General features: G+C 41.5%; 1 protein-coding gene across 2 annotated transcripts in view; it reads right to left on the bottom strand.

Annotated features, from left to right (window-relative positions):
- The window catches only part of HPS4 (HPS4 biogenesis of lysosomal organelles complex 3 subunit 2), a 72,888-nt gene that overhangs the window by 32,309 nt on the left and 27,070 nt on the right, over positions 1–13,509 (bottom strand). For both annotated transcript variants that reach the window (XM_077295386.1, XM_077295393.1), the window contains exons 5-8: positions 12,859–12,966; positions 10,277–10,390; positions 9,362–9,456; positions 5,880–5,946 (exon numbers count right to left, since the gene is read on the bottom strand). In XM_077295386.1, coding sequence (XP_077151501.1) covers positions 5,880–5,946; positions 9,362–9,456; positions 10,277–10,390; positions 12,859–12,966 — 384 coding nt within the window. The remainder of the gene's footprint in view (positions 1–5,879; positions 5,947–9,361; positions 9,457–10,276; positions 10,391–12,858; positions 12,967–13,509) is intronic.

Raw genomic sequence — 13,509 nt, 5'->3', positions numbered from 1 at the left:
TTTTTTTAAGGGTAACAGGAGAAATTGCTCCATACAATTTGTTGTGCAATTTCTCCTGAGTGCACAGATACCCCATATGTGGAGGAAAACAACTGTTTGGGTGCACGGCAGGGCTTGGAAGGGAAGGAGCGTCATTTGACTTTTTGAATGTAAAATTTGCTGGAATAATTAGCGGAGAGCCCCTGATGTGCCTAAACAGTGGAAACCGCCACAAGTGACACCATTGTGGAAACTAGACCCCTTTGGGAACTTATCTAGATGTGTACTGAGCACCTTGTACTCCAAGGTACTTCACAGAAGTTTATAACAATAAGCCGTGAAAATAATTAAAAAAAAAAAATTTGCCCGCTAAAATCTTTTTTTAGCTCCAAATTTAGTATTTTCACAAGGGTAACAGGCGAAAATGGACCCCGAACTTTGCCTGTGCAATTTCTCCTTAGTTCACTGATACCCCATATGTCATTGAAAACTACTTTTAAGGCACAGTACAAAGGTCCGAATGGAAGAATCGGCATATAACAGTGCAGACTTTGCTGCACTTGTTTAAGGCCGGGTTCACATTAGCGTTTCTGTGCGCAGCGTATGATCCGCATGCGTCATGCGTACATATCTTTAACATGGTGTACGCAGGGATATGCGTTTGCATGCGGATGCGTATGCATGCGTCGTATAGCGGTATGTGGCGGTGTCCGGAGAACGCAACATGTTGCATTTTTTGAGGCGTCAAATATTGCGCGATCACGTGCATGCGGATGACTGCGTAAAAAAAACGCATTGGTACGCAAGGACATGCGTATGCATGCGTTCGATACTCATGCGTACATCAGAGTACGCATGTCCAGGAAATGATGTCACCAACTCAACCATGCGCATAAAAAACGCAAACGCATGCCAAAACACATTTAAACGCATGCACACGCAGAGTTTTTTTTGCGTCATGCGTAAGATGATGCAGAGGCGTAAGCATGTGTTTTGGCATGCGTTTGCGCATGCAAATGATACGCTGCGCACAGAAACGCTAATGTGAACCTAACCTAAGGGTGCCATGTTACATTGGCAGAGTCCCTGAGGTGCCAGAACAGCAAAATCCCCATAAGTGACCCTTTTGGAAACTAAACCTCTCAATTAATTCATCTAGGGGTGTAGTGATTATATTGACACCACAGGTGTGTCACAGACTTTTAGACCATTGAGCAGTCAAGATAAAATAGTTTACATTTTAGCCACCAAGATTGTGTGTTAGCCCCAAGTTTTACATTTTCATACTGGAAAATGGGTAAAAATGGCACCAAAATTTGTCCCACAATTTCTACTGAACGTGGCAATACTCCATATGTGGCTGCGCAGTACTACTTAGCGGGACGGAACACTATTTGCCTTCTGGGATGCAGATTTTCCTAGAATGGTTTGCGGATTCCATATAAAGAGCCCCTAAGTGCTAGAAAAGCAGAATCCCCCTTCAGTGACCCCATTTTAGAAATTTTAACCCTTTGGGAAATTATCTACAGATGCAGTGACGATTTTGACTCCATGGGTGTTTTCCAGCAGTGGATGTTGCTGAGTGAAAATTGCAAACTGCCGCTGTAGTGACCAGTACATTATGCCCAGCTCATGCTTCAGGAGACATACACCTGTAAATTAGGCGGACTCTCATCACTACAGAAATGCTAAGTATGTGGGTGTTAGATGTGGTTTAGGCACACTGGGGCTCAGAAGGAAGGGGGCATTTGGATTTGGGAGCAGAGAATTGGCAGAATTTATTTTTGGGGGGCGAGGAGCCATTTCGCTTTTCCTCAGCCTTTGTACTACCAGTAACGTGGAAGCCCCTATATTTCTGTTGACAGATGACGGACCAGAGTGAGGACTTGCTTTTTTGTTGATTGAGTTGAAGCTTTCATTGAGAACATTTTACATAACATTTATGATCACATTTATCCGGCGTTCTATAATGAGCTACATAGCAAAGCCACTAAACACTCAAGGTCTCCAACAATTCAATTCAAAACGGCAGAAAAAAAGGCAGCAACACTTACCTGCCCAGATCTTGGAACAAATGCACTGCAGGGTGCAGCCAGCCCATAAAGCAAGATGTTAGCAACACAGGTGCAAAATACCAGAACAGCAGCCAATCTCCACCTACCCACTCCTGGAGGGGGTGACTGCCCAGTATACAAGTGCACAATGAAGGCCCACATAGGGCGTTGTTCACACAATGGTACGGCATAGCGTCTGGTTCACAGCCTATTAGTCATGCCCCTTCTTTTCGATTAGGCGGGCTGGCCAGCACACTTCTCTGCATCCCAGTGTGAACACCCTCATGCGAGACCGAACGTGTTTGGGCTTGGCTGCACCCCGAAAAATATAGTGCAAAAAATATACAAAAATAGTGAGGTATTGGTTGATACTTTGGCCAAACTACGCAAGCTCGTTACCCACACGTTCTATAATGAGCACTTACATCAGGGTTTCCATCAGAATGACGTGACAGATGAAACCCCCAATGTAAGAATTCACTATAATGAGGCAGCAGAGTTACTCTGGACTCTGTCTGCCTTATGTTCAGCAGTGTCCTTTTCAGAAGTGCACAAAACTGTAGCAGACGGCACTTTTATGCAATCCTGAAAAGACGAACACCACCAGATCACAGGTCAGACAGCGTCCGCAGTGCCTCCATCTACCTCATTATATGGAATCTTCCGCCAGGGGTTCTGTCTGAATCACGTATTTCAGAGATTTACACGGAAACCCTGATGTAAGCACAGAGCGCAGGATAAGGATAAGTGTGTGCCGAGCTTTACTGCGATCTTTGGGAGGCAGAATGAAAAAAATCAACAGCATGTGACGAATTGGTTTTAATTTATTTTTTACGCCATTCCTTGTGCAGTATAAGTGATATGGCGACTTTATTCTTCGGGTCGATGCGATTACAGCTGCAAGTGCATCTCACTAAATTAGAATATCATCAAAAAGTTAATTTCAGTTCTTCAATATAAAAAGTGAAATTTATATTATATAGAGTCATTACAGAGTCATCTATTTCAAGTGTTTATTTCTGTTAACAATGATTATGGCTTACAGCCAATGAAAACCCAAAAGTCATTATCTCAGTAAATTAGAATACTTTATAACACCGGATTCAAAAATGATTTTAAAATCCGAAATGGTGGCAATAAAGTCAGGCGAGCTTGCTGGCCAACCAAGCACAGTGATACGGTCGTTTTTAAACCAGGTATTGGTACTTTTGGCAGTGTGGTCAGGTGCCAAATCCTGCTGGAGAATGATGTTTCCATCTCCAAAGAGCTGGTAGGCAGAAGGAAGCATGAAGGGCTCTAAAATTTCCTGGTAGACGACCTAGCTGACGTTGGTCTTGATAAAACACAGTGGACCTACACCAGCAGATGACATGGCTCCCCAAACCACTACTGATTGTGGATACTTCACCCTAGACCTCAAGCAGCTTGGATTGTGTGCGCCTTCATTCAAGGCTGTGGTTATCCCTGTTGCTTGTGCACCTTTTTGTACCACACTTTTTCCTTCCACTCAACTTTCCATTAATATGCTTGGATACAGAACTCTGAACAGCCAGTTTCTTTAGCAATGACCTTTTGTGGCTTACCCTCCTTGTGGAGTGTGTCAATGACTGCATTCTGGACATCTGTCAAGTCAGCAGTCTTCCCCATGATTGTGGAGCCCAGTGAAACAGCCTTTGCAGATGTTTTTTGTTAATTATTCTAATTTACTGAGATAATAACTTCTGCGTTTTCATTGGCAGTAAGCCATAATCATGAACATTAACAGAAATAAACACTTGAAATAGAGTCACTCTGTTTGTAATGACTCTATATAATAAATGAGATTCACTTTTTGTATTGAAGAACTGAAATAAATTAAATTTTTGATGATATTCTAATTTAGAGAGAAGCATATGTATACCAGATTTATATCACATTTTTATGTTTGGCAGCTGTCACACCCTAAAAAACACTTTTTATTGTGAAAACTAGTTTTTGCATCACCACATTTTGAGAGCTATAATTTTTCCATATTTCTGCCGACAGTCATGTTATGGCTTGTTTTTTGCGGGACGAGCTGACGTTTTTATTGGTACCATTTTTGGGCACATGACATATTTTGATCGCTTTATTTTCTAATTTTTGAGAGACAGAATGAACAAAAACCAGCAATTCAGGAATTGCTTTTGTTTTTTTTACCTTTCCTCGTGTGGTAAAATTGATAAGGCAGCTTTATTCTTCGGGTCAGTAAAATTACAGGGATACCCAATTTATATAGTTTTTTATGTTTTGGTGCTTTTACACAAAAACTATTTTATAAAAAAAAACTATTATTTTTGCATCGCTTTATTCTGAGAGCTATAACTTTTTTATTTTTCCGCTGATGGAGCTGACGGCTTGTTTTTTGTAGGACAAGATGACGTTTTCAGCGGTACCATTTTTATTTACATTCGTCTTTTTTGATCGCGTTTTATTGCACTTTTTGTTTGGCGGTACAATGTTTTTTGCCTTGCTTTTTTATGATGTTCACTAAAGGGGTTAACTAGTGGGACAGTTTAATAGAGCGAGTCGTTACGGACGCGCCGATACCAAATACTTTTAGTGTTTATTTTTTTTTATTTACCGTACATAAATGTATTTACTGGAAAAAATATTTGTTTCTTTTTGTTTATTTCTTCATTTGGTGATTTAAAAAAAAAAAAAAAAAAATCACTTTTTTTTTCCCTTGTCCCAGGATAGCATCAGATTGCTGATCTGATGTTCTGCAATGCATCTGTCTGACAGGCCCAGGGACGGAGGTGTCTCAAGTCCTTCTCTCTGCAGGCACTGCGGAAGCCACCTTCCCTGAAGGACTCTGCGGCTATCTTGCGGCCCCGGGTCTCCATGGAGACCATCAGGATAACGCGATTGCATCGCGTTGTCCTGATGAAAGCGCGCAGGAAACTCATTCCCTGCGCGATGCTCCTCTATGTCGCTGTCAATACTGACAGCGGCATCAGAGGGGTTAAATGGCCACGATCGGTGCTAGCGCTGATCGTGGGCGCTGCTGGAGGGTGTCCGCTCTCACACACAGCTGACACCTGCACACGATAGCCGTGGCGCTCAGTGTGAGGCGGGAAAGCAGCTCCCACAGAGTAGTACATGTATGGTGCATGTTGTGAAGGGGTTAAAAACAAATTATATTTAAAAATAAAATTAAAACATTAATACTTTACATTTTTTTAATTGTTGAAAACTTTTTTTTATGGCACCTTCCCTTTAACGTATAACAGAATACATCCAATAAATCACACCACATTCTATGCATATATCTATCTCCTTAACGACCGCCTATACGCCTTTTAACGAACGGCATTAAGGGGACTAAATCCTCAGCAATTTGAAAAAGTGAATAACATAATATTATTATTATTATTATTATTATTATAGCACCCCCAAGCGACAGAAAATACCGCTGGTAAAAGCTGTACATGACAGGCGACATCATTTGGCATCGACCCCAACTGGTTTTGGAATCGACTGGGGCTGGTTAACGCCTTAATTACAGCTGACAATTGTGACAACAGCATATAAGTGGTTAAAAGAGGGTTAAAAGAGCCCCCTTTAACACCACAGGGCCTCCGTGATTGTAACTGGGGAAATCGGGGCCGATTTACACCATATGTTTTGGTCCTGCACCCATATGGCTGAGCTGTGGGAAGATGTTGGTTCATGTACTATACTGGTAAGATATTTTTATGCAAATTCAGATGGGCAAGGGAGGGAAATATATATATATATAATTATATATATATATATATATATATATATATATATATACACACACATATTTTTTTCATTCAGAAATTTGTTTGAGGGCATACTCACTTTTTGCAAAAGGCTCTGAAAGAGAACCCTGGAAGTCAGCGAAGGAGGCAGCTGTGAACTCACTATGCTACAATGCAAGAGACAAACATTTTACAACTTGGCACATAGCAGGGATGTTTCTGCATTACATTACTGCAGTCAGATGTGTCAATCATGCAAAGCCTTCCTAAGACATAGTCCTAGCAGAGATCAACCCTTGCCACAGAAGAGCAAAGATGGTCAATGCTCATGTAAGGATTGTGGATGGAGACACGTTAAAGGGTTATACACAATATAGTACCCTAAGTCCTCTTCTATGGGGTTAACTTCCTGATGACCGCGGGTCTGACTGCAGGGAAGCCTAGTGATCCTCAGTACGGGGCTCTGGGACCTCATAACTGGGTTCCACAGGGCCTCAACAAAAATGGAACTGTGTCTGTGGGACAAGTCAGAGCATTTCTGAGAAAATGTAGTTTGAAAAATCAACCAAGGTCATAGGCAAAGATAAGACTGCTCTTACCCCACTCCCGGACAGCTTTTATCAGCACTTCTACAAGTGATTGACAGGTCTCTGGCTATCTACACACATGGAAGAACCCGGTCAATCAGGGTAGTGTGGGAAGAAGCCAACCAGGGATGGCGCTGGACTAGTTTCTTCTCCCTACAGTCTACAGCCAGATCTTCATACCATGTTTTCTCCGAGCATTTCAGAAAAAGATATACCTTGAGGCAGCCATGCAGTCAGGCTCCGATTCATGCTACTTGTGGTTTGGAATTAACAAAAAGGGATATATTGGAGAGTATAGTTATGTCTCACAAAAAAAATCTCATTAGTTCAAAGTTATATATTTATTAATACTCTTTTAAAAAAATGAACAAACGTTATATGTTCTCAATCAAATACAAAGACAATTGACACAAGATAAGTAGATATAAAATCCATCAAAAATCAATAAGTATTAAATATATCACACCAGGGTTCCCCATGGGTAGGTGGGCGGGGGAGGGAACCTGATCCTTTCACCAATAATTTCCTCTGTTACTTACCGTTTCATGCCGCGGGGGTTGGCACCCTATATAAGCACTCAAGTTGTGGTGCCCCTACTCACCGTTGTCTCCCCATAATTAACCTTAGATGATCGTAAAGACCAATTACCACTTAGGCGCCTGATCACACTAGCTTGGATGTGCTGGTCTTGTTCTCTATTTGTACTGCAGCCTTTTTGGACATGTGCACTCCCACTCCCATCAGCCATAGGTGATTTTAACCCCTTACTGCCATGGGACAGAATAGTACATCCGATGGCAGTATCCCCCACTTTGATGTGGGCTCCGGCAGTGAGCCCGCATCAAAGCCGAGACATGTCAGCTGCTTTGAACAGCTGACATGTGCCCACAATAGGCACGGGTGGAATCGCGATCCACCTGGGCCTATTAACTAGTTAAATACCACTGGTGCGTCGGCATGACAACCAGAGGTCTTCTTGGCTATTGAAGCATGGCAAAAGTTAAAAAAAAATAAAAAAAAAAAGTTTTTAAAAATATGAAAAAAATTAAAAAATATAAAAAGTTCGAATCACCCCCGCCGCTGCATTAAAAAAATAAATAAATAAAAAAAAAAAATAAAACCTACACATTTGGTATCACCGCGTTCAGAATCGCCAGATCAATAAAAAAAAAAAAAAGATTAACGTGATCGCTAAACGGTGTAGCAATTACAAAAGTCAAAATGACAGAATTACGTTTTTTTGGTCGCCGCGACATTGCATTAAAATACAATAATGGGCGATCAAAAGATCGTATCTGCACAAAAGTGGTATCATTAAAAACGTCAGCTCGGCACGCAAAAAATAAGCCCTCACCTGACCCCAGATCACGCAAAATGGAGACGCTACAGGTATTGGAAAATGGAACAATTTGCTTTTTAGCAAAGTTTGGAATTTTTTTTCACCACTTAGATAAAAAATAACCTAGACATGTTTGGTGTCTATGAACTCGTACTGACCTGGAGAATCATAGTGGCAGGTCAGATTTGGCATTTATTGAACCTAGCAAAAAAGCGAAACAAAAAAGTGGGATTGCAAAAGAGTGGGATTGCACTTTTTTTTGCAATTTCACCGCACTTGGAATTTTTTCCCACTTTCTAGTACATGATATGATAAAAACAATGGTGTCGTTCAAAAGTACAACTCGTCCCACAAAAAATAAGCCCTCACATGCCCATATTGATAGAAAAATAAAAATGTTATGGCTCTGGGAAAATGGGATCTTTAAGTTGAACGTCCATTGGCATTCCTTTTGTAGGATTCCTCTATCCCAACCATCTTTGCATTCATATTTCATAACCACTTCAATCACTTGAAAGGAAATATATTTGGTCTCCCCTTTGTGAAAATCCCTAATATGGTGGGCTAGCGGGGTATCTTTTTTGTGCCTAATATCCCCTAAGTGCTCTCCTAGATGGACTAAGAAGTGAATGTCTGTTCACTGTACGTAAGTGTGATATCCTTTATTGAGGAAACAGTTCTTTAGGTCCCTGGACCTAATATATATAGCTTTTAACAAATGAGAATTTTTTCATGAGACATACTTGTGGATTGAGTAGCCTGAATCAAATGACAGGTTCTCATTAAGTCCTACGAAACATAGCAAGTGTAGACAAAATAATGCTGCAACACCAAACAAGAGCATTATTATATCGAACCTGTCAGCCAGATTTTGCAAAGTAAAGCTACAGACACTGTCGGGTTGGCAGCGTTATACTGATTCAAATGTTACCTGGTGTGAAGAAGTCTGTCTTGCGGTTCTTGTGTAATCAGTGTTAGAAGTTTTCAGTTAATGAGATGCTTGTGCTCCGGGAGAGAAGAGGTCGCTCTGAATTACAAACATGTTCCTCATCATGGAGAGCGAGAGAGACAGACTGTTTGTACTTCTTGCGGCCTGTGGGCAGGTCTTTCCGTGGTTTCTCTGGCTAAGAGCAGGAAGATAAGACTTTGCCTACAGTCCTGCTCTGGAGCACAGGCATCTCATTAACTGAAAACTTCTAACACTGATTAAACAAGAACCACAAGACCGATTTCTTCACCCCAGGTATCATTTTAATCAGTGTAACAACGCCAAACTTACAGTGTCTGTAGTTTACTTGGCAAAATCATGCTAACAGGTTTGCTTTAAAGCAGCAATATCAAAAGATGTTGCTTTAATTTATGGATCTGCACTGTCTGTTAAAGGGTTTGGCGAAAAGAAAAATCAAGCTCTCAGAAGGCAGTACAGCAGAGCTCACTGAATGACAGAAGCTTGTGTGTTCACACAATCTATAAACAGATCTGCTTTGCCCCTTATTGATTCATAAATGTGGTATTTCCTGGATAGTACAATGTTGCTTGTTAAGTTACTCTGATTTTAAAGAAAAACTAATGAAAATGTAATGCAGAAGCTTTTTCAAAGTTAATAATAATTTAAGACAAACAAACAAAAAAAACAGGATTAACCACTTGTCATACCGATTTTTATACATAATGCAGCCAGCCAGTATATGGGAAAAGCGTTGACATGTCTGCAAAATGAGTGCAGCTTTCAGCAAGAGTAGTGGATCAACCTGCAAATTAAAAAAAAAAAAAAGTTTTATAGTTATTTTGTACTTCTATTGCTATTAATTACTATCTTAATATTGCATATGTGACACAGACAATAACATATACTCACCGATTTACAGTTAAAGATTAAAGATGGCATCAATTGTGGAAGCAGCAGATAGGTTTATGTGTCCTCTGTGGGCAGAGGAAAAGTAAAGGCCCCATGCACATCAGGCTAAATTTGGATAAACCCTCTGATATCAGATGGATCCGCTAACTGTCTAATGTATATGGGGGCCTCCTGACCTTTTCCCAGACACATGATGTCGTGGAATAGAAGGATTCCTCACGTTCGACTGTTAACGGATGATTTTTTTGTTCTCCAGGCTATAATTCTCAGACAAATGAGTCTGGCAATGACTATCCTTGAAAACACAGAAATGCTTAACTGAGGAAAGCGTTCCAGTGTATGGGGGATGGGAGAGATAGATGTTGGTCAAATGATCTATTGTGTATGGTGGGCTTAAGATGCTGCCAGGCTCTTCTGGCAGCAGCTTATCTGCCTGTAGAACTGTGGGATAGGCTGAATTCATTCAAATCAGTTGAAGCTTATCTCCCCTGACATCATCTGTTGAGAAACTGTTGCTATACACATTAGATGGTTGTCCGATCTTGACGAAATTATTGGTTTCGGACAACTTTTAGCGGTGTATGGAGGCGCTAAAGTGATGGCCTCTAGATAAAATGATACACATGGATAATGACACTATACATTATAAGTAAACATAATATGACTGCAATCAGACCATATATGACATTGATCTCTGGACGGTGGGGTCATACTTTAGTTTTATCCACATGGCTGAGGGAATTGAAGATCCTGTGCAGGTCGGAGGTGTTCTGGACATGTTCCAGGTAAAGATTCCATTCCTCGCTCAGCTCCACCTGAGAACGAACCTGAGAAGAAAACCAGCAAATGAAAAAAGTGTATTTTCCAAAACATTATTACAAAGTTCACAATTATACTCCATTCTCTATATACTGTACACTCCTCAACATCGAAACTGCAACACCGAGAAGGATAAATCGTGGAATTATGGAAATCAATGGCCCAATAGACATGTTAATGATATGCAAATGATGAAAAAATGGAAACAAAATATTCAGATGGAAATTGGAGGCTGGAATGAGTCTTGGATGCAATGATAGCCAGAGATTGAATTGGAGCCCACGTGGGCAATGCCATGAGGAGACCCTCATGAGTGAATGTCATTCCAGTCCTACTCCCCGGATTTCGGTGGGAGGTGGCATAATGTACGGTAACCGGACCCTTCTACTCTTCATTCCAGGAACACGAAAAGCTAGGCGGTACATTCATTAACTTGGTGTGGAACCAGTGGTACAGCCATATTTTCCAAGTGTCCCAGGAGTCGTTTTTCGACAACACCACAAAGTTGAGTGTAGCTTGTGCTACTGTAAGCAGCCTGAGTGGCCTTAATGTCCTACCATGACCATCTCTGGACTAAGGGGCGGACATATTGCTAGTGCAGCTGCACCAGGCTCAGAGGTGAAGGGGGGCCTGCCAGCACCAGTAAGTATTGCAGCTGGATATGTGTCTGAGGACGCACAATCAGCTGAAATGTATTGCGGCACAGGCAACCCAATGGCTCTCTGAGCTGCAATACATTCCGCCAGCCAATCAGAGACCGGCAGTTGACGTTGGCATGCCTGTGACTGGGGTGCATGGCCATGGTGGTGACCCCGAAGTCAGCTGATGGCTATAGAAGAGGACCCCGCGTGCTGTGGGAGTGCGAGGGAAGGCGAATAACATGGTTTGTTTTTAATGCACTACAAAACAGGGCACATAGGATGAGGGATGTATACTTTATACCAGGATGGGAGACATGTATACCAGGATAGGGAAATATGCAAATTGTCTCTTCGGAGAGGAAGAGGACTAGAACTCTAGTGCCACCTATAGGAAATAGCAATCCTAACAGTCAATATCGACCCTTTAACGAGATTTGTCACATGACTTAGGATGACAATTTGCAGATTTCCTAGAGGAGCATTGCATTGCGACTTAAAAGTCTCTTCATCACGGCATGCTTGACATGTCATTTTCGGCAAGGAGAAACGATTTCACTTGGATTTCAGTCAAACCAGATCTCATATTTTGCATTGATAAGGGGCAGTACCTCGAAATCGTGTCTGCAAATTGAGATTCTTATTAAGTACCATCCTCTCTAGTTATGTATGGGGCAGTCCCCTTTTATGTAGCATCTTCTGTCGTTATGTACAGTGCTGTCCCATTATTACATAGTATTATGTCTTGTTTTATATAGCATCATCCCTTACATAGCATAGTGTTGTTGTTTTGCTAGTCACACCCCCATCTCTATTACATACTTTTCTCTTGTTATACAAAAAATGACTGCTGATGGGGCAGCATCTGACCAGAAGACCAGTCTATCAGCTCCTACACCAGAAAAGAAGCTTTTCCATGCTCCATCAGAAGTAATAAGGCAATATACAGCGAGGGGACTATGTAACAGATATATATATATATATCTTGGTTGCCATAAAAGGAAGGGGCCCAAACTCATTTCTTGCACAGGGGCCCCAAGCTGTCAGTGTTCGCCCCTGTCTGGACTTGTCTCCCATCAAGCACATCTAGGACGTCATTGGTCGGCAATTGCAAAAGTGAGCTGTCAGCAGTGGATCTTGATAATTTATGTGCCCAATTGCATTTAGCGTGGCAGAACATTCTGCATACAACCATTAATAACCTCATTGATAGCAACCAAAACTTGTAAGTGCGGGGATTTCTGCACATGGCGCTCATAATCAATGCTAACTAGGTCGAGATGTTTTGAAAATTTAGCTTCCTTTGTTACAATATTCATTTCATTAACATGTATAGCCATTAGTGAAGAGCGAATATACTCATTACTCTAGATTTTCCTAGCATGCTCAGGGGACCTCCGAGTATTTTTTAGTGCTCGGAGATTTAGTTTTTCTTGCCGCAGCTGAATGATTTACATCTGTTAGCCAGCATAAGTACATGTGGGGGTTGCCTGGTTGCTAGGGAATCCCCACATGTACTTATGCTGGCTAACAGATGTAAATCATTCAGCTGCGGCAAGAAAAACTAAATCTCCGAGCACTAAAAATACTCGGAGGACACCCGAGCGTGCTCGAGAAATCTTGAGTAATGAGTATATTCGCTCATCACTAGTAGCCATGTTCTGATTCCAGAATTCCATGAGTTTTCCTTCATATTGTTGCAATTTCAATGTTGAGCAGTTTAGTTAAAGCAATTACAAGTAAAAATATTCCTGACAGCTATTCGTGAACTATTAAATTAGAAGTATTATTATATCTTAGCCTAACACAAACAAAACAGGTCTTATGCTAAGAATTACCCGATAAGCATGCCATAATGGCCCATTGTAAAACCGGAAGAGCCCTATCAGATCCTCCAAGAAACACTTGCACGTGACGTCAGAAACCTCTACAGAGCATCCAAGGGCCTGAAAGAAACGAGAGTAAAGATAAAGAAACGCTATAAAACCAAGTTGTATACCTTCCAATGATTTATTTAAAGGGGTTGTCCACTACAAGTCTGCAGTCACTATGCGACAGGAGACTTGTGAATCCTCACATAGTGCGCAGCTCAGTGTGAGGAATCTCCGGTGTCAGCGCAAGTGGGGTGGGGATGCCGGTCATGTGACATGCATACTCCTGGCCACAATCCAACTAGATGAACATGGCTGGAAACCACAGACCGGAAACAGTCTAGCTGGATTGTGGCAGAAAGTATGCATTATGCATACGTGCAGTCACACGACCACTGTTCTCAGCATGGACGCCGAAGATTCCTCACAAAGCACAGTATGTGAGGGCTCACAGGTCTGCAGTCACACAGTGTGACTGCAGACTTGTAGTTTCAGATCGAACAACTCCTATAAAGGATGAAATACCAATTTCGGATGGTAGCATGAACCGTTTGTATGGACCGTACATTTGAGACTACTCAGAGCTATATTTTATTACAGTTGGAATGCCCCCTAAAA

Source organism: Ranitomeya variabilis, chromosome 1 (genome assembly GCF_051348905.1).
Source record: "Ranitomeya variabilis isolate aRanVar5 chromosome 1, aRanVar5.hap1, whole genome shotgun sequence".
NCBI lineage: Eukaryota > Metazoa > Chordata > Amphibia > Anura > Dendrobatidae > Ranitomeya > Ranitomeya variabilis.
This window is presented reverse-complemented; position numbering and strand designations above follow the sequence as displayed.